Source organism: Nesoenas mayeri (assembly GCF_963082525.1).
Source record: "Nesoenas mayeri genome assembly, chromosome: 4".
Taxonomy (NCBI): domain Eukaryota; kingdom Metazoa; phylum Chordata; class Aves; order Columbiformes; family Columbidae; genus Nesoenas; species Nesoenas mayeri.
This window is the reverse complement of record NC_137540.1, coordinates 58,434,211-58,455,969: the sequence shown is the minus strand read 5'-3', so window position 1 is coordinate 58,455,969 and position 21,759 is coordinate 58,434,211. Positions and strand designations below refer to the sequence as shown.

The 21,759-nt window shown below is 43.8% G+C and overlaps 1 protein-coding gene across 1 annotated transcript; it reads right to left on the bottom strand.

The window, feature by feature from the left end:
- Positions 1–4,242: 4,242 nt before the first annotated feature.
- LGI2 (leucine rich repeat LGI family member 2) lies at positions 4,243–21,529 on the bottom strand (the record flags this gene model as incomplete). Its single annotated transcript, XM_080343864.1, has 8 exons — positions 4,243–5,060; positions 7,649–7,813; positions 12,832–13,001; positions 14,102–14,173; positions 14,734–14,805; positions 18,026–18,097; positions 20,986–21,057; positions 21,147–21,529. 8 exons carry the CDS (start codon positions 21,527–21,529, stop codon positions 4,243–4,245), a joined length of 1,824 nt encoding a protein of 607 aa, XP_080199990.1.
- Positions 21,530–21,759: the final 230 nt, after the last annotated feature.

Genomic DNA, 21,759 nt, shown 5'->3' with positions numbered 1-21,759 from the left:
TTGAAATTTGGAGAGGAGTGGCCCTCTCTGCATTGCTTGTGGGGAATGATTTTCTCTTGGTATCTGGCTGTGACTTTCAAGGAGGAACAGAAACTTTCCAAGGAAGATTTGAAGAAGTTGGTAACGGGTGGAAAAAAAGTGTTCACTGAGCAAGGACAGAGAAACTGGGGGAGGGCAGGTGGGGAAATGGTGCTGATGTGAAGCTGATGTTTGAGCTATGATGGAGCTTCAGTGAACCACATCACTAGGGCTGCTGACTCATAAAAAAGTGGAATGCCCAAAAGGAAAGCAGTGATCTCAGAACAATTGCATCCCATTATGGTATGTCAGACATGTCTCTGATTGTACAAGCCTATAATTAGTTACAGGAATTGTGCTGTTTCTGAAGAAGGGAAACAAAAAGAATTATTCCTTGTGTTAGTGACTAGCAGGATCAGTGGATAATGCTCAAGGATTCATTTAAATAAAATGTATTAACTGATGATAGATTTCTATTTATTTCTGCATTTTCAGAGTAAATGCCAATGATTCAGTAAAATTTAACAGCTCTTAAGAGATCCCATATTGAAGATCTGAAAATCTAGGGATTAATTTTAGGGCTTGGTTTCTACCCACTCTGCATGTAAGAAATCTGGTTAAGTATCTTACATTTTGAATTTTTTTTCGAAAAGGAAGATCTCTTGGTTTTGCAGTAAGAAAGAAAGGAAACAACCAGGTTTAATATGAACCTAAAATTGTAGTAACAGCTGCATTACATACTTGCTAACACTAGATGGGGTGTAAGGAAAGAATGAAAGGGATGATGTTCCAGGGAACAGCAAAACCTTGCAGGTCCAAGCTACCCCAGGCACAGAAACTGAGTTCAACTAAGCAGAGCTGGGCTTCCTCCATGTTTTCAAAAGCCAAAACTGATGATAAATGGACAAGGACTCGTTTGCCCACGTTGCCCATCCCTCTGGCAGTGTGGATCTTCACAGCATGGATATTTTAACATGCATGACACACCACTATTAGTCTCATTATCTACATTTTATTCATATATTGAAATAGTACATACATGTGTAAGTAGCATAGATTGCATCAGCTCCTCTTTACTAAAAAAAGCTCAATGTCTATACAGCCTTAAAATGCTCCCACTGTAGCTAGCACATTGTATTAAACATATGCTTATATTACAAAGAACTACTGTTCTTTACATAGTTGTATGTCTTTTAGGATACATCAAAAATTACAAGGTGGCATGTTCTGTTATCCTTTCTCACTGTTCTGATGGTCTAACAGTTGCAGTAAATTATGGATATGCATAGTTTATTTATTACTCAAAACAATTTCCGTTATAGAATGTAGGCCGTGGAGACAAAACTTGTTGCATTTGGGAAGGTACAAAGTACTTTTGATGCTTGGTGATTTCTGCTGTTATGGCTGCGTCCTATAGCTTCTCCTTGGGAGCAGAAAGAGCAGAAGAAGGCTCTTTCTGAGACACTGCCTGTTTAGCCCTGAGAAATGTATCATCATCTCTTTCCTTTATCAAGTGGTGCTTTTCTTCCCTTCCTCTCAGCTGCTTTGACCTCCCATGCACTAACTCAGCAGAACAGGCAGGTCAGCCGCCCTAAACCCCGAGACCACTGCGGCCAGGAGTGCTGCTGAGCTGGGCTTGCTGCCCAACGCACACGGCTACTCAGAAGCAGCAGCCTGCCCATAGCATTCATTTCTCTCACTTTCTTCTTCTGGTCCCATGCGAATGAGCTAGACTCCTGCGGATCACTTTATCCTCTTTATTAAGCCTGTCTCTGCAGAGACCGTTTTAATTTAATTCAACTTGATAGCCAAGTCTCAAAATCCCCTTGGCTCTTGAAAGAGCACCATCTCCTGGTATTGGATACATAAGCCCTTTTCCCCATTTGCTTGCTTTCCTTCATGTAAAAAACGACAAGATCCAATTTCTCTAAACTAGCTTTTAGCTCTGACTGATGCCTCTTGCTGAATGGATGGTACTCACAGTGAGCCCCAACAGAAAGTGCCAGCACTCTGAGAAATGCCCCTCTTGGCAGAACATCTGGCTCTCTTTAAACATGCACACTGGACAGAAAAGCAATTAAAGAATGCCTTCCCACAACACAGTTTAAAGACACATCGTTTGCCAACCATGCACACTTTAAAATGTAAACTGGCACATGGTAAGAAATTGCATTCACTAGCAGACATATGATTCATCTCTTCATTTTGTCTGATTTGTTAGCTTCATCCTAGAAGAGATATTGCTAAAACCTGCTGCAGAGGGTTGATTTGCATCTTCTGGTCTGACTGAACCAACATGACTGACACCGCTTCAGGATTTGGGGGGCAGAGCACAATACTTCAGGTGGCTGAATGGGCTAAATTGCCAATGTGATTGATTAAAAATAAAACCAAGATGAGCACTTCTATAGGAAAAATATTTAACACATCATTTAAAAACACAATAAAATTAGTTAGGTCTCTGACAGTAATAATTTTATTTCATAGCGGCGAGGCAACAGTTGGGGAAGGCTGTGATATTCCAGGTCACTGGCAGGTTTTGACTCCTCACAGGAGTCCTTGTGCATAATCCTCTTCTGCAGCACTGTTCACATCTCAGACATTGGAAAGCCTGTGCGAACATCTCAGTTTGTGACAACAGACCATGTTTCACATGTCCAGGGCAAAAACATGACACTCAGCACAGAGATGGTGAGATAGCCCTGAGTATGAAGGAACTAAGGACAGTTTCCTCTGTCCTGCCTGCTTTACACAGAGCTTCCTCGTTATCCGAGGCAGCAGCAAGACATGATAAAACAACCTACTATGCTAAGTACTATGAAAACATAAAGAAACATATTGTGTAAATGAACAAACAGGACCTCTGATACACAGCTTTGTTGGGTAAGGCTGGTGGAAAGCCTTTCCAGGAAAAGTCCCCAGCTGTTATCCCGACAGAGGCTCTGCATGCCAGGACTGCCCTGGATGACTGAATTGCCTCCGTCTGCAGCCACCCAAAACAACAATGTTGTGTGGTCTGTTTAATCTTCAGTGGCCTGGCAGCCTGGCAAAAGCCTGGAGCTACCAAGAGGAAACCCTTCTTGGAGCCAGGGTTAGCTCTAGCCTGGAACAGCTCCAGCTGCCTTGGTTTGAAAAGACTCAGTGATACCCAAGTCACAGTTAGACCTCAGCCAGAAGGAGGATTCCTCAAATACAGCTTGTGGTGCCCAAAACCTGAATTTATTGCTTGTGAGCTGGTGCTGAAGGGAGAAAACTGGAGAATAAATCATCTCATTGTGTACAGACAGGCTACACCATGGAGAACACGAATGTGGACATGTGTTTCATGCTAAACTTAAGCTGTGCCTTCTAGAATGAGAGATCACTACAGATTTACTTGTCACAACATCCCAAAATCTACTGGGATCATCAGGAAGAGTGTGAATTAGGGCAACATGGGGTGGATTGCTGAAATACCTAATAAAACAGAAAGTGGCCAGAATTTGTAGTTGCTTCATTCATGGCACCAAGCAGACCTCTGGTATTATCTGTCCATGTTATCTTGTTAAGATCTCACAGTCTAGAAGTGACATAACCTTCTTTTCCTGGCTACCCTGTAATTGTGGGCTGGGCTATTTGTTACGCACAATTTGTTGCTGAAATAGTGATCAGTGGAAGAAAAATGGCAATAGATTTTGACTTTCCTTTTAATTTACAGTAAATTAAAATTATGCCCCAGTCTTACTATAAACCACAAAGAGAGTTTTGAAGACAGACCTCAGGAAACAAAACTAAAGTGTATTCTGGAACATTACTGTTCACTTCTACAATTCATCAGCAGCCATGAAGAATTGGCTCTAATCTTAAAATCATCACTAACATGTTCGTGTAAGAGTCAAAGTCATTTCTATGTCTTGTATGGCTTACTCTTCACTTTTTTATGAGATGTTCAATTCAAGGTAGTTTTCTGGGTAAAATTTAGATCATTCTCTTTGATGTCCAAATTAATCCTAATGCACTGCACTCTTCTCTGAATGACTGCAGATTGCAAAGTGTCTTTGAAAAAGGATAAACCAGACATGTCATGCAGTAACCAAGTGAATGCAATCCCTGATTAATATGCAAGTTTGAAAAGTTCAGAAAATGTCATCATACTCCATAGGTGCACCCTGGTTTTGGAAAGGTCTCTTTTTGTTTTGTTTGTGTATAAATGTCATTCTACATGAATTTCACTTCAGCAGCTTTTCATAAACTCAAGTCAATGACAATATGTTCAAATATTTGAGTGTTTCCTTTAAAACTAGAGGCAAAGAAAAAATCTCTTCGATCCGTTGACACAGCTGTGAAAGACCGCGGTGCTTGCACATAGATTTCTTTAAATAATCTGAAGATCTTCTTTTCACCATCCCACTGGTATATCTGGGAGAAGGTATAGTCACTTCCCAAGGCTAGGTAGTAATTGTTCTTGAAGGAGAAAGGCTGCAGCGTCATGGCTCCTCGGGATGGAAGAGCCTGTATCTCCACAAACTGTTTGCTGTTCCATTTCATAACTCTGGAGTCACCAATGAATCTCGTGAGTGTGATGTACAGGTTCTCTTCCATCCTGAAACTCTTCACAGCCAAGACATCTTCCATGTTGGGGATTTCACTGTGTGGGACAAACTTTTTGGAGACTTTGTTCCACTGGAGTATAATGGGAACCTGGGAACGGCTAGAGAGGATTAAATATGATTTCCCATCTATATCGAGAAACTCAGCATCAGTGTCCCTGAACCACTCGTGAAGGGACTGGTATGAGTAAAATCCTTTGTTATTCCACTTGTACACTGTTGACAAACCTGCTTTAGAGCTATCTGCTATGACAAAAAACATTTCACTATCTATCTCAAAAAGCTCTATATCATTTGGCTTGGAAATGCGAGATACTTCGATATCCTGGAATTTGACAAACTTCGTCCAGCTTTCGTCATACTTGTAAATGTGTGAGCCACCAAAGAGCTGTGCCACCACCACGAAGACTTGGTCACCAACAAGAATGGCTTTACATCCCACTATGGACTGACCTATTGCCCAAAGAAAAAAAAATCACATATATTAAGACGGTACAAAGTGCCCTTTAAACCACAGAAAGATTACCACATCAACCCCACCTTTTAAAAATTTGCACCATCTCATAATTTTGTCTTCTGCTACATGCCATCAGAGCTTCTTTTCGTGCTTTTTTCTCCCCAGTAACTGGAAAGATGACTTCAAATGTTGGAAATGTCACACCCTTCAAGGTGTGCAAGTATGATACACCCTAAAATGTTCATTCTTTTTTATGTAGAATACTTTTTCTTTCTCTGTTTGTTCAAACACATGCCCCCTAATAGCCGAAACAATTATTTAAACCAACTTTTATTATTTTAAAATAACAAGAGTTGTTATCTCATGACTCAGCAGGAATCTGAAATTCTCTTATTCTTGGAATGTCTGTCATTACAGTTTCACTAGGAGAATGAAATATAGTCTACTTGTGTTGCTCCAAGAGGACCAGAGTCAGCTTTTTGCTACTGTAAATAGAAATACTGATGCATCTTGTGAATGTATCAACTGACTGCAGGATGAAAAAGATAAATCTAACTCTGTTGTTTATGTTAAGTATTCTTGAGGTTACATTAAACTAGAAATATTTAGGAATACTGCAGCTCCCAGATTAGATCACATTGGGCTAAAGTCCGTTTTGAGAATGTCAAGTCACTATACAAGAACCACATCAAAAAACTAACATCTAGACTATTTACAAAAGGTTTAGTTGGAAGAAGAGATTAATTCCTCCCTGAAGCAGATGGTTTTAGTCGTACCAGAACTGCGCAGATTCCCCTGTGCGTGTTTGGTCACAGTCACTACGGGAGACTCACCCTGGCATCTCTGCTGGCCCTGACCCACAGCTGTGTCACAGCTGGCCTGGGATGACTCACCACCCTTCCAGTGTAGGAGCCAGGGGGGATCCATCTCAAGTACCATAAGGCATCTGCAGCATAGACATGAATGCTCAAGCTGACCATCCAGGCTCTTTCTAGTCTAACTTAATCAAAAAGCACTCTAGAAAAGATTCCACCTGATCTGTACATGTCTCCTTTTGCAGAGGGCAGTGACACCTGTTCTCCACATAGGCTGAGTGTAAAGGCAATCTTGACAACTAACACAGCTCCATAAGCCCATGTTGTAAAGGCCTAAGTCCAGATACCCAAATTCCAAGCATAGTTAGTAATGAAACTCCCGTGGAGCACATAGCTGGCTCCGGAGCTCTACAAAACACACTTTAGGCTCTTTACGTGCCGGTGTCCCCTGGAAAAAGTCTCTTGCTCACATGTCAGAGCTCAGAGCTCAGAGCTCAAGCTTCCCAGGAACACAGGACAGTTACTTGAGAAAAGAGTCTGGGCACATACGCTGGGTGTGGAGCTACAACACTCGCCTCAGCAGAAGTGTCTCCTAATCCTGCCATTCACAGGAAGCTGAAATACATCCAGAAGACAGCAGTCTTTGGAAATGACCCAAATTCTCAACTTCATTTCCAGAGCTTTTCTAAAGCTCTGCTCATTTTCTTTGGGCCATGGACTTCTCAATTTACATCTGCTGGTACGTATTTCTCCCTATTCTACTAAAACACAATGAAACCTAAAAAAATACAAGATTTTTCATTTCCAAAATTTCCTGACAGAGGGGTAGCACCTTGTAAACTTTCATTAGTGACACACACAGCTGATCTGATGAGGTAGGTGCTCTCTGCCTTTGTAGACAACACCAAATGAGAACGCAGCATACTCTTTGTTTCCCAAAATGTAAGGTAGAAAATAATCTATCACACATAACAACAAACAGGAGGAAAGCATGCTCCATGGGTAAATTTAGCTCCTGAGGCTTCAGAACCAATAGCTTGACATAGCTGGGAAATGGGGCAGCATATAACAGCTCTAAAGACTCCGTCCCTGTTGTCATGGTGTGACTGAGCTCTGTACAGCACCATGAGCGTTGGTCAGGAACAAAATGGCTATTAGCATTAGGAAATCACCTGGCATCCATGTGGGCTTTGTGTTTGATAAGTAATCTGGCCATGATGCTAAATTTAGCATCTTTGTTAATGGAAAGTATAGACGAAAGCTTTACGCACACCTCTTTAGCTAACAATCATGGTTCAAATATTTCTATGTCATCTTCAGCTGTGAAATATGCTTTCCGGGCCAGCCCACCCTATATGCATCCTTCAGACCTATTTCCTTCTACATGCAATAGAGTATTTTTAAATTATTCAGGCACTTTGGCAAGAGGGAGGGCTCCTTTGACCTATACTTTAACTCGCAGTGTGATTCAGGCAGGGAGTGTCTAAGCTAGGCCACAGTGTGACATTCACAGCAAGTGTTTGTGCTTCGGCTCATTTACAAGATTAGGCAAAAAAAGTCTAGTTTTTGTGCGACAGTGCGGTTAAATGTGCGTGTGTTAACAAGATGCACTACTCCATGAAATCACTCATGTCCCAACATTATAAACATTGATCGGCAAATTTCAACAGAGATTCAGGACAAAAACCATCAGCTGGTCCCATTTATGAATCTCACCCTTGTGAAAAGCCAGTAGTTCATCAACAACTGGAATCCCAGTGTCCATATACCTGTGATATTGTCATAACTCCTGAAATTCATTTCAATGTGATCCCATTCCAACACCATGCAGTTCTCCATGCTGGGCTGTGCAATGGCTACGAACACGTCATTCTTTGAGTTGAATGTATCCACTGAAATTGACTGGTAGGGCAAAATCTGGTGAACAACAAAATCTAGAAACATACATTTACAACAGTTAGGATACATCCTTGCTAGGAACATAGAGTAAGTGGCTACTGATTGTAACGATTAACACTGAAAAATGAGTGAAATACACTGGATTTTGTATAATGCTAGCATGGGAGTGTCAGTGCTCCTGTTAGGTGTGTAGCAAGAGGGGAAAGCTTCCGCTGCTTTAGGCTTCATAAACTGTCCCCTGGAAATACAGTTGCCAAGGAGATCAGATAGGTAAATAGTGGCAGAAATCAGATTTTCCAGCTAGGCTGGCTGATATCGATGAAATCAGGATGTCAAGAGAGAAGTCTCTTTCCCCACAGCTGGAAGTTGTTTTTCCATCAAGTGAAATGGCCTTGCTCGAATCACTTTCAAGCTGAGAGACAGCAACTTCCAGCTGAAGTCCAATAACTTCTTAAGTCATGCAAATTTAATCACTAGCAATTTGTGTTATGCTAAACCAGGCAGAAAGTGAAATGATAAGCTGAAGTCTGCCTGGGGATAATCCCATTTTGGCTAGACCATAGACAAAATGGTGTAATCAAAAACTTGGTTAACATAACGTTTTATGGGGCATTGTAAAGTAGTTTAGGGATAAAATACAACCAACCTGCGAATTACTGTCCAGTGGAAAACTTATTCTAGATACTAAGACTGAGGAGCTGGAGCAACCTGTAAAGACTAAGAGTATAACTCCAAAATTCAAGATTTCTTCTCAAAATCCGAGTGCCTCTGTAGCTTCAACTCTAAAATTCACCCTGGGCTAAGTCAGCAGTAATGACAGAACCAATCTGGGGCAAAGCAAGGAGACTTGGGTCTGAATGTGATACTTGGCCTGACAGCTGGGGAGGGTCAGTATTGTGAAAAAAAGAAACCAGTGTAGCAGAGTTGACAAAGACAAGCCAGCACTTGGGTCTAGAACATGGCAGAAGGCCTGCGCTGAAGTTATATATGGATATAGATAAAGAGAAAAGGAAATGCATTTTCCACTACGATGGAGTTTCTCTGGAGAACCATACACCGCTCTGTTTCAAGCTCCATTTGCTACACGATTTCATCATGCACTCCTACGCTGGAAGGGCCTGAGCACCCAGGGATTTTGGTGAGATGGTAATTAAGTCCTCACTCGAGTCCCTCATTTTGGTGCATTATGAAATAATTGTTTTCGAATGAAGAAATCTCTCTCTCTGCATGCTTGAAAGCCTTGCCCTTGAGGAGTTACACTTCTGAAGAATAAAGATAGATGACTACCATTAAACAAACAGAGCAGATTCTACAGCTGCAAAAGAAATGACAGTCTCCATTCTTTGAGGGACTATTATAAATAGAGTTTGGGCTTGATTCATAAATGTTGGTAGGAAAACAAGAAAGTTATCTTCATTCTTACCAGGAAAATAAAAGAACCAGAGAAAATTGACATCAAAATATGCAGACATGAAGTCATAAATCACAGAAGGTAGCTGAGGGTGGGACAATAACAGATATTGCCAGAGAAAATCAAAATAGTTTTTAAATCTTGAGGAAAAATAACAAAAAAACCCCACTAGCACTGAAAAAGACATCTCTGGAAATCTGAACAGTTGTGAAACACTTTGAGGGAATCTGTGAATTAAACCAAACCAGTCTGTGTGTTAAAACCCACTGCTCATTCAAATACGACTCAGTGCTAACATAACTATTTTTACTTGTACCTGTCATTCGGCTCTTTATATCACTGGATGAGTAAAAATGGGTAACCAAATCAGCCATAACCAGTAAAAAGCAATAAACATTGCTTTTAGCACCAGTTGGAAATACCAGACTCTAATGTGGAACAAGGTTACACAGTAAAGAGATGCTGCCACATCAGGCTTGCCAAATATTTAGTTCTTGGGGGTTTAATTTAGTTTTACAGGCAGATCCACATGCCTTGCTTTAATGCTAGAAAGAGCTTGTATGGTAAATACAGGGTTGGGGGGAGATGTTTCCCAACATTTTTCTCTTTAAGCTGGATCAGCCTGCACAGAAGAGGGAAAAGGATGCCGCCCTCACTGTCCCCGGGCTGCTGGCCGCATGGGCTGTCACTCTCTCCCTCTTTCCCCTATACAGTTTTGCTCTCCCTGGGTCAAAACACGTAGTTGTAACACTGCTTTCTGCTGGCTGAGGGCTGAGGTGGTCCCCCCATCCTCCAGCCACCCGCCCCGCCTCTGCTCTCTTGGCTGTTGAACTGGCACAAGCTGTCAGGAATAAGGGACCCAATGCTTCTGTGGTTGGGCCGATTTCCCTCCCACAGCCCCTGCTCTGTCTGATCCCAGCACACAGGAGCACAGATGTCTCCTTTGGCAGCAGCTCCTAAACTGCATCCTGCCACCAGCTGGTCCTCCTCTCCTCATGGCCCTTCTTCCCCATGCTGGAGACTTCTGCTCCAGGTGAGGCTACCCAGTACTTGGAGGTGCTGTCAGGGAGCGTCAGCCATCCCTCCCACCATCCCACCACCGTGGCATGGGTGACCTCCTGCACAGCCGTGCATGTGGAGCAAGTGACTTAATTTGCAAACTACCTTCCTTCCAGCCACAGGGAAAGAGAGGACCACCTCCTGAAGACAGTCCCACCCAGGTAAAGAAGGGGGGAAAACAAGCTTCCAAAGCTCGGCAAGATGATTGCTGCTGGCAGATCTGGGCAAGGCAGGTCCCAGGCACACACACAGCCTGTTGCTAGTGACTGTGGGAGTGCGAGGCTTGTTTTCCAGTCTCCTGAAAGCACACATTCCTCTGCCCTGCTTACAGCCACAGCACAGCCCCCTCACACACTGTTGTGGGAGAAAGATGAGAAATGAAGTGAAACAGCTTAACCTGCTTCCATGATGCAAGCTGTGAGGAATGGAAAAGCGAGATGCTATCACAAAGAGAGTTAAAAGTGCAGATCACTGACACTGTGAATCACTTTTGCTGTGAGTAAGTGATAGCAGCATTTTGTTCTCTGGCCTTTTTTTTTTATTTCAATATGGCAGCACCTCTTTACATCTCTCCTCCTGTCACCATTCTATCAGTTGAGAGGGCGCAATGAACTGATGGAGCCTCTGAGATGCACATTTTATCAAGCAAACTGCTTTGTTACCACATCCTACATCCAGTCATGCTCAACACAGAGTACCAGAGACCAGAAATGATGGAGAGTCTGATCACGCCTGGTAAAGGACGGAAATAAGGTACTAAAGACTAATGTGAGTTTAAGAGGTTTGCAGAGCACTGCCCATCAGTGAATGAGAAAGGAGAACACAGCTATGCTGCTTTACTTTAAAATATGTGACTAATCAATCCTCAGGGAATTAATATGGGCATATTTACACTCCCTTTGATCTGAGGGAGGCAACTGTGGAGAAGGAAAAAGCAGCTGTGGCCTGACATGGCAGGCTGCCAAGGCCACCGCAGGGTCACAGCTCCAGCACGGCAGCCCGCAGTTCAGTACAGGGGTCATGATGCTTTCTCAAGGGTGACATTCCTAAAGATTTGTATTTCCACTCTACTTTTCTCTGTTTTATCTCATATGGGTCATTTCTGCACGCAGCCTGTCCCTCTTAGACAGCCTTCCCTCAGAGCAGCCAGCAAATGGCTGCTTTGAAAATGTCCTTTACTCTCTGAAGAGTATGTCACAGCTATTTGCTGTGCCGTGAGAGCACTTCTCTGGTGGCATCTGAACAAATACTAAGCTAGGCAATCCTTGCACCACACAACACCTTAGCTCCCCAGCAAACTCTACGGCATGTCAAATTAGTTATGCTTGGTGTCATTCTGCTTAGAGCGGACAAAGGGACTAACATTAAGGGTGAATTTTGCCTGCAGCAACTTTGTAGTTAGGTATGTAGGTGCAGAGAGATGACAGAGGGCAGGTAGGTCAGTACAGGTCTGAGGACAAGGCAGATAAAGCTTGTTCTCGCACACTGTTAGTGCTGCACAATTGCTGAAAGCAGACTGGAATGAAGGGAAGACCACTTTTCCTTTGCACTTTTGCATCTTGGCGGATTTGCAGATGCAGGGATGTAACTTTGGTACTGTTCTAAGCTACACTGCTCGCCTGCTTTTGACATCCTTTTATGCAGCACATTATCCTGCTTTACCTCTGCTGCTCTTCTGAGATATTTTTGAATTCTGTGTTAATTCTCTTTACCTTTATACATTGCCCTTGGATTACCTTTCATACCTTGTCCTGAAACTTTATTTTACATTACTAGTAATTAACTTTTCTATTGTCTCAATGATGACAGCTGACTTGATGACAGATGAGAAATCAAACGCCTCTGATATTACTGGATAGAAAAAAGACAGTGCTGACATCATATACATGAAAGATGAAAAACAATACTTGTAACTGATGTTCTCACTTATATGATGTGACTACATTTAAAGATAGTTAACTGCAGCTGTTCGGTCATAAAATATAAGCATAACCACATGCAAGTTTCTCTTTACTTCCTTCAGCATGCTTTACATTACCTAAAATAAAAATCAAGATCCTAAACAAGACAGTAGTCTGAATACTATTGGACATTTCTCTCCAACTTAATGGAGTTCCATAAAGAACTGCTGGCAGTATTGCCACAATATTTGATGCTATTAAATCGTGGCCTATTGACTAAAGATAACAGATATAGCCACATTATTTGAACTTCTTTTCATTGCTTTCTGTGAAATACAGAGATTTTGGGAAGCTCATCTGCCATAACTGTATGGCTTTATTCCAGATAATAGAAAGCATTCTATGATGAAAATTAAGTCACAAAGTGAGTCATAATCAAGTCTTTTGGAATATGAAAAGTCACAGCTCTTTTCCCATTATCACTTAATCCAAATAAAAACTTGGTACTTACTTTGGCTTCAAAATGTAATTTTCCCATTTTATGCTTGTTCCAGTACTCAGAAATGCTTGCTATGTAACCCTTTCCTCCCCCCAGATCATGCTCACAGAAGCAAAAGGGCATAGTCTAAACTTCTGATATTTAACCGTTTGTAGTGTGCTTAGAAATATACATTCTGAATACCTGTAGTGGTGCATTCATAATCAAAACTTGTCACATCATTTAACTTCTTATCCTGATATTCTGCTGGACCAATACACAGGACATCAGAAACAGTGGAATTTGTCATCTTTAACCACAAAAACAACCACTTGGCTTTGCAGTCACACTCAAATTTATTTCCCCTTAAATCTCTAAAAAACACACAGAAATAAACATATTTGAAAAGGTTGATAGCAATATGAATACTACAGAACTGTTATCACCTTGACATGCTGAATTTAAAAATATCTGAGTAGCCTTGAAATGCTTCTAAATGGAGAACAGGGTAGTTAAGTTTTATTTGGACTCTCTTACTATGGACTCTCCTTCACTTAGTGTTGTCCTTGGAAAAACTGTTTCAATCTAGGAAATACACCCACATATAATCTTACTAATAGAGCACTGTGATTCATGTATGAAGTCATTCACGTTTAAAAGTTTTCATGGGATTAGGACTATAATGTAATAAATCCTAACACTGCGGCTGTCTGCTCAAACCTCCATAGCACCATTCACCACTGACACAGATAAATCCCATTCCTTCACTAAACTGCTCCAGTACTGCTGGCTGACAGAGCGGCCTTGCTGGTACCATTTCTCTGTTACATTAAAATACAGATATAAGGCTTGTATTTTAGAATCACTACTGATGTGGAGTCAATTTAACTTCCCTCTATTAATCTATGTGCAATTTCAACACTGTACCTGTTCTTTGATCCCTCGGCAATTTTTGTGGCTTACAATTATACTTTGCTATTTGCGAGAGCCAGGCAAAAACCAGGAGAAGGTGACTAGCAGCTCAGTTATACAAGAAAACGCTGATAGTAAGTCAGCAATGTGCTACAACTGCAGAAAACCAAGAAAAAAAAGAAGCCTTTTTTTAAAATGAATGCCTTCTACTAAAATAATCTCAGGGAATACATGCAACAATAACAGGAAAAAATGTTCAGAGAAACTGTAGTTTTAAAATTTGTTGTCTCCCTTTCCCTAAAAAAAAAATTATATAAAACATTGGAAAGAAGAACAATAATGAAAGCTATGTACAGCATCATGAGAAGCAACAGTGATTTGAGAAATAGTATATATTTTAGAGGAGACTATCAAGTAAACAACTTTAAAATGAGAAACACTAGAACAACAAAATGCACATTTCTTTTCTGTGCAGATATCAGATAGAGCATCACACAAAACCTGAACATAAACCTCAGAGTAACAGAAGCAAGCAGTCAACAGAAAGATTCTTGTTACTTACAGTTCAATTAAAGAATCTAAATCACTGAAGACATCCCTTGGCAGAGCTTTGAGTTGGTTATTGGCCAAAGAACTAGAAAGGAAAGTTAGAGCTTGGTATGATTGCTGTCTCTTGTCTGGCTCACTCTTACTAAGTCTGTGTTCACTTGCATGTTGCTAACTACTGGCATCATTAGTAGTTACGAGGAACGGGCATATATTAATTATTCTTAGTAAAAAATGACAATTTCTTGAAACTCACATAAAAGTAACATATGTAAAGCATTTTTGTTGCCCAAGTGCATATGCAACACAGAGAGCAACCACTGAGCGTGCTGAAAAGAAACAGGGTGTTAATCCTGAGTGCGTGGTGTGAGGGTGGCACCAGTGCAGCCCCTGTGTGACAGTGGCACCAGTGGTGACACCCGCACCCCAGCGCCAGCTGTGAGTGTGCGCAGGCAGCCCAACGCACCACAGTGCCACCCCAGCAGGACTTTTTTAAAGGCCATTTTTTAATTTGTGGAAGGCACACTGTTGACAGTGGGAATAAGCTGATACACAGAGGGGTAGGGAGGTTTTCTATGTGGCAGGAAAACCCATAGGTCCCCCAGAAGGGCTTTATTCAAATGCAAATTACTCTACCGAGTAACTTACAGGTGAGTCAGGTCTCGAAGGCCACGAAATGCATTTCTTGAAATAGTTTCAATTTTGTTTCCTTCAATGAACCTAGGCAAAAGAATAAATATTTTAAAAGACTTTAATGAGCAGTATTATTAGCATCACCAGTGCTTTAACATATGGTCTCCAAATTCAGCTGGTTCCTAGGCTGCCCCTTCAGACCTAAGCGGGTGGAAGTCTCAGTGGAGCTGCTCACGTTCCCTTTTCCCCTTTCCTCAGGTGGATCACGGGGAACAACGCAGGTACTGGACAGCACGAGAGAGAGGGTGCAACACAAATATCCAGCACAAAGAACAAAATGAACAACGTAAAAAACGTTACACCTCTGCTGGGTAATCCTCTCGGGTGTGTTATGTGAGGGAAGAGACTTGTGTGGGAGAGGCCTCTGAGATGACTTTAGAAGCTCAAGTCCTACCTTCCTCTCACAAATCACCTACATTTTGAAACCCCGGGGCAGCGCAGCAGTGCCGGGGCTGCCCAGGCTGCAGACGGACGCTCGGACGGGGAGCTCCTGTGGCTGCACACAGTGCTGCCGTCACACCCACAGAGATGCAGCTACATACTGGTAGACATCTGGAGTCTGCATAAATGGCAAGACCGCTGCCTTGTTCTTGTCCTTGCTGCCGCAGTTCAGCTCTCTCCAGCCGGGACACCAGCTCTGCAGCCCGTCCTGCTGCTTACAAGTCACAGCCCTGCACACTGGGGAAATAATGACGGGCACATATCGATTCCAGGAGCATGCTGCTCCTCCTGACTGCATGTCAGCATTTAAAGAAAGAGCTGATATTTGAGCATCTTGACCCCCAAGCACTTGAGGACACATCCCTAATTACACCATCAGCCCTGCAAAGCGATCACAGCCAGGTGGCCATCAAGATATTGCATGGTACAGCTGTACCTAGAGGAAGACAACTGCATGCTGACTTTATAAAAGGTTTTATGAGATAAAAGTGTCTCCCTTCCTCCTACGCATCCTTGTTTGCCTTCCAGGGAACTAGAGGAAAAATGCTATGAGCCAAGGTCTCTTTGAGGGAGAGTCAAGATGGGGATGCTAGAGATGAGAAGAGCTCTTGGTTCTGTGGTTTAGGCATAGCCAAAATCCTTCCTAAAGTGACCATGACCCTGACTGCAAGCAAAGGGTACAGATGAGAAACTGTTGTGTCTACGAGGAAGATGTCAGAAGAGGGTCAGCCATACCACATTACAAGGCTGCCTAAGGACATGAATTCAATCTGCAGAGTCGAGAGCCAAACTGACTCCTGACACCCGCACCAGCACCTGGCACCACCACACAGGGCCAGCGCACTGGTCTGTGTGAATAAACACGTCTTCGTTGCACACACTGCAGCAGGATGGTGCAAATTTGGGCTGTGACTCAGAAAGTCGCTGGATTTCTGAGTCAGCAAACCTGGCCTTGAAGGGATGTTACCCTGGGAACACCACTCTGATCACCAGCAAAGCTCCTGTCTGCATCAGACCTGTCTTATCCAGACTCTGCACACAGAGTTTAAGGGCACATTGAATGCCGCTATCAGTGCTGCAAGCACAGCAGGACACAGCTGGAGATATATATGCTATATCCATATATACTACTATATTATATACTATATACTGTATCTGCTGTGGGTGCTCCCCAGCTGCTCTTCATCCAGAGACTTTGCTTTGTGCACAAAGAAACCTGTCGTTCTTGTTTCTCAGTGAGGTTTTCTAATTCTCCATAAGGTCTGATGACTAGTGACTGTGAACCTGTAATGGTGTTAGTACCTGCATGGCCAAAAATAACTCTAAAGAGAGGTCCAAGCAGCTCCCAGACAGCAGAGATGTGATTTGCTGGGAAAAGGACAAGTTCTGCGGACTTGTCAGGGTGGGCAACCACAACCATTAACCAAGACGACTTGTCCGGCTGCAGCCGAAGGAAATTGAAACGACCAGGCTGTACCAGTCTTCACTCTGCTCCCTGGTTTGCAGCTGGCAGCCAGGGATGGGGTGTCCCCTTTGACCAGATGAGGAGTGGCGGGATTTTTTTCTTTCAGAGAAGACTGTGGCTGCAGTAACTAGTGCAACTGCTACAATAGCATGTCCTGTAGGACGTGCTTCATGTCAGACACATTAGCAGTCGAAAGCAAGTCATTAATGAAACAACATGTTTTGCTTCCTTTTTGCAAACATTCTGCAAACTACTTTTTTCCTGTAGACACACAGAAAAGAGAATTATTAGATTACTCGCTACTGTGGAAAAATCCAGATGTAGATGAATTGTGGATTTCAGCATACACCACTTACCATTCTCCTCTATTTTTTGACCTGAAAATTCCATTGTTGGCTGCTCTGCACGTATCAGACTACTAGTTCTGAATATGCCCCTCCTTAATACCTACTTGCCTGCAAGCCTTTAGCAGGAATCAGTTTTATGAGCATTGTTCTTCCTTTAGAAAAAGACAGAAACATCTTCCACAGCTGCTCTTCAGCACAGGAAGGTGGGTGGAAAGATGAATTTTTTTTTGCAGGTCATATTCAGAGTTTCAAATGTACCAACTCATGTCCAGTAATACAGAGAAATGGCTGTCCTTAGGAGTATGAAGTGAGGACAACCTGGTACCAGGGCTAATACTTATTTAAAGAAAAAAAAGTGACCTAAAAAAAAGATGGGGAAAGAAACGAAGGTAATGTAAAAATCAATGAAGAAATGAACTAAGTAAAGTTAAATAAATTTAAGTGCTAATATACATAATTACAATAATACATATTCTATAAAATATATATTTATATTGTCATATATTTATTTGTAATATAAAGATATATGCTACTGGCATATCAGAAAAAAGGCTAAGTTGAAGAGGAAAGTCTGGGGGAATAGGACCAGTTTGTCAATCAGAGCTGTTCTGGGCAGTATATGGATACTCTGCACCTCCTCCCCAGGCTGCCAGCAGGCCAGGAGAGGCTTCCCCACCTCCTTCTGAGGTTCAAACCTCCTTGACAGTGACAGCACTGTTCTGGAAAACCAGGACAAGCTCTTGCTCAGCAGGGCCTCTTCAGTGTACTGTAATTGCACAGAACCACCCCGTGCTCACAGCGTATTTTAAAAATCCTCTGAGAAACGGTGAGCCACCATAAAGGACATTTGCACAGGAGTGGAACATAAATCCTTCATCTCCCCTGCTCCTGGGAATCACAGTAAAGACTAAGACTCCACAGCAGGAGTCTTGGCAACTTATCAAAACATCTTGATTTATAAAGGACAAGGGAAGACATAGAATACCAAACTTACAGGTATTCTAGATGGAAGAGACCAGCGAAGGCATCATCTCGGATAACAGTGAAGGAGTTGGAGTTCAGCAAGCTGAAAATGGAGAGCAGCCATTAGGAAAGCACATTAAAACTTGACACAGTGGATTACACCCGTTGTGTTTATTGCCCATGACCAAACTCATCTTACTGACTCAAGCTCATACTGCCCTACCAATGCAACACACATAAAATACAGTGGAATGGTCTATAAAAAAAAAAAAATCAAAGGCATAATGTGATGCTACTTGATGTCCATTACTTCCCAGGAAAAATGTTCACTGTGCCATTCACCTTAATGAAATGCAACCTGCCCCTTGACTCTCTGGTCCCCTGAGCAGAACAAGCCATCCTTAGACGGTAGGTTTGCTGAGTGCGGACCCCAGTTGCCCACCACCCCTTCACCCACACCGAAAATTTTCAAGAGACCATCTCAGCGCCACTCCTGAGCTCCCAGAAAAAGGGGGAGCCTTGCATGAATGTCAGGGACAAAACACGAGAGCTGCGCCGGAGTGGCTGACACCTGAGCCAGGACAAGGCGGTCATGGAGAAGGATGCTAAGGAAAGGCTTTGCCAGCCAAGTTCTTTCTTTGCTGTCTCAGCACAATGATATCCAGCGTTGATGTTCAAAGGCACAGAGAGAAATCTCTAGCAAAACTTCTAATTCAGTCTGAAGAACAAATGCTATTCAGAAGAAATCATTTTTGGTAAATCTCAGAATTTTCTGCTATGAGTGAAAATGCCTGCACTAATCACTTTATTAGAGTAACTTCTTAATCCTCTTTTTGCATGGTTTTAGGCATTTTTATAAAATTAATTTAGAAGACTAATGAACATGAAATGCAAACCTTCCCTGTGATCCTTGGTTATTATGCTAATACTAGACAAATGCCTTAAATGATCTCAAAGAAATCTGACAAAGATTCAGATCGCCATCAAAAAGAAACCCTTGCATTACTGCTTTACCATTACTGCCACAGAAGACACAGTGTTGAGGTATCCAGGTGCTCAATTATGCATGTATCCTTTGGTCATTTGATCATTCTTCTTTCTCATGTTTGAAGGGAAAAGTCACAAATTACACTAACTGACACCATTAGTTGGGGCCCAAGGTGGTGGTAGTGGTGGTGACAAACCCTTCTTACGCCTACATCTGATCTACCGCATAAAGTGACATGGGCAACTTCTGACTTTCTCAACAACTGACCTCTGCCCCACCACCCCACACACCCCAGCATCTCCTCCTGGAAACCTACTACAGCAAAGGAAAAAGCATAACCTTCATCCACTCTTCCACCCTTCCCAGTACCACTATACAGAACAAGCCGGATTCCCCCCATCGCTAATTTTCATAGAATCATAGAATCATTTCAGTTGGAAGAGACCCTCAGGATCATCAAGTCCAACCATAACGTAAACAACTCTAGCACTAAACCATGTCCCTAAGAACCTCATCTAAATGCCTTTTAAACACCTTCAGGGATGGTTACTCCACTACTTCCCTGGGCAGCCTGTTCCAACACCTGAAACTCTTTCTGCTAAGAATTTTTTTCCTAGTATCCAATCTAAATCTCCCCTGGCGCAACTTGAGTTTCTCTCAACCCAGCCTTGGACTCATCCCTTTCCTTCCCAGCTGTCAGGAGTCTGCTGTCTGCCCCCACTCACAGGTGGCCAAAGTCCCCCTGTCCTCTGCCCAGGGCTCTGTGCTAGCCCTCAAGTCCCACAAAAACTTGGGTTTGGAACTGGTGTCACGCTAGAGAGGATGAAGGCCTTCCCCGCCTTGCCTTGCTCACTTCTCTGCACCATTTTTCATGGGGTACTGCTCCCCTGCAAACAGCAAGACAGGCCTTTGAGTCAAGCAAGGTGAGGGTGCCTGAGGAAACAGGGCCACCACCCTACCAAGATGCCTTCACAGTATCACAGTATGTTTGGGATTGGAAGGGACCTCAAAAGATCATCTAGTCCTCTCTCTTGCTAAGAACTGACTTTAATGTCTAGCTCTGTGGCAAGCATTTAGCCTGGCTTTTTGATATGCCTCACTTATTTTTGCTGATCTTTTCTTTGCAACATGCCTTTGTTTTGGGGTAACCTGGTCCATACAGGGGGAGATGTGGAGAGCCTGCTTTGTACCAGGCGTTGCAGGCAGCTGCACGGGGCTAGGCAGGGCACGGGCAGCGGCATTGCTTTGAGCAGGCTACCAGAGAAACAAGTACCCAGGCTCCCCAGGGGGGCTGTACTGCACCCCGTATCTCTGTGTTTTCTTTGCTACTGCCTCCCAGGACAACTAAACTAAAGCAAGTTTGGGTAAGATACAGGAGCTGCAGGCACACACCTGGCTGCCACGTGAGCGCAACCAAGTGACTTGCCCGAGGTCAGGCAGGCGGGAGGGGAGCAGCATGCCGGGCGCTGGACCGCTGCCTCCCAGCACACAGGACCACCAGGTCAGAAGGCATCTGAAAGGCCACCCTTCAAGTTGGATACCGAAGCACAGAGTCATGCTGCAGACAGCACCAGTGCTTCACGCACAGTGGTTTTCCTCTTAAGGTGTGTCCCAGCAGCCTCTACTCACCCCCCATCATGTCCCAAAGCCAACATGAGAGTCCCAGGCACAAAGCGAGCAGGAGTGAGAACTACCACACAACTCCAGGGGAAAACTCTGCCCTAAACATATTAAAGCTAAAACTTTAAAAAAAAAAAAAAAAAAAAAGTACCTTAGGATATCAGAAAACATTTTGTCTTCCTTCAGCCACTACATATATGCTTTATGAAGTAGTTTATGAGCAGAAAATGCATCCCTCTGTTACAAAACAGGAGCTACATCGGGGGGCTGCACAAGCTGGGGATCTACACGCTATCTCCCTTTCTACAAGGGCACCCGCACTCTATTTAGGAAGAACGGGCCAAGTGCTAATCGGCCGCTGTCATTTTCAGTGCCGTACTTACAGCAGCTGCAGGGACGGCAGGTGGGAAAACATCCTGTCCTTGACTTCGGAGAAGGTCCCGTTAACCAGGCTCCTGGAACAAAAAGAAAAGGAAGCCACCCGTCAAGCGGGACCGCCCCGCATCCCCCCGCCATCTCTCTCTCTCCCCGCTGCTGCACTCACAAGGAGCCCAGGCCGGCGGGCAGGCTGCGGGGTGGCCCCGCCGCCCCCACGCACAGCGCCGACTCCCGCCAGCAGCTGCAGGGCGGCGCGCAGCGCGGCGGCCTCCGCGGCAGCGCGGCTGCGGGCAGGAGCAGCAGCAGCAGCAGCGGCGACAGCAGCGGCAGCGCGGCGGGGGCGGCGGAGCGCAGAGCCCGCAGCCGCTGCGGGGCCGCCATACCGCCGCTGCCCGCCGGCCGGCGGCCGCTTCCCGCCGCCTCCCGCGCCCTGACATCAGCGCGGCGCCGCCCCGCCGCTGCGGGGCCGGACCGGGGGCGGTGAGAGGTGGGGCCCCCTGCTCCTGAATCCCGCCTGAAGGAAAATGATACCCCTTTGTCCACCAGCATCCTCCCCCTTCTAGCACCTCTGTGAAACCTCTCCATCACCTGGCATCACAGTGACTGTACCGAGACTCCCAGGACGACTACACTAAGAAAGAAGTGGATGGGATGGTGACACCGTAGAATCATAGTTGGTTTGCAAAACAGTAGTGTGTGTGTGGTTGTGTGTGTGTGCGTGTGTGTGAGTGTGAAGTAGCGGCTGATCAAGTCATGTTGTAACTGAATGTCTGAAAGGT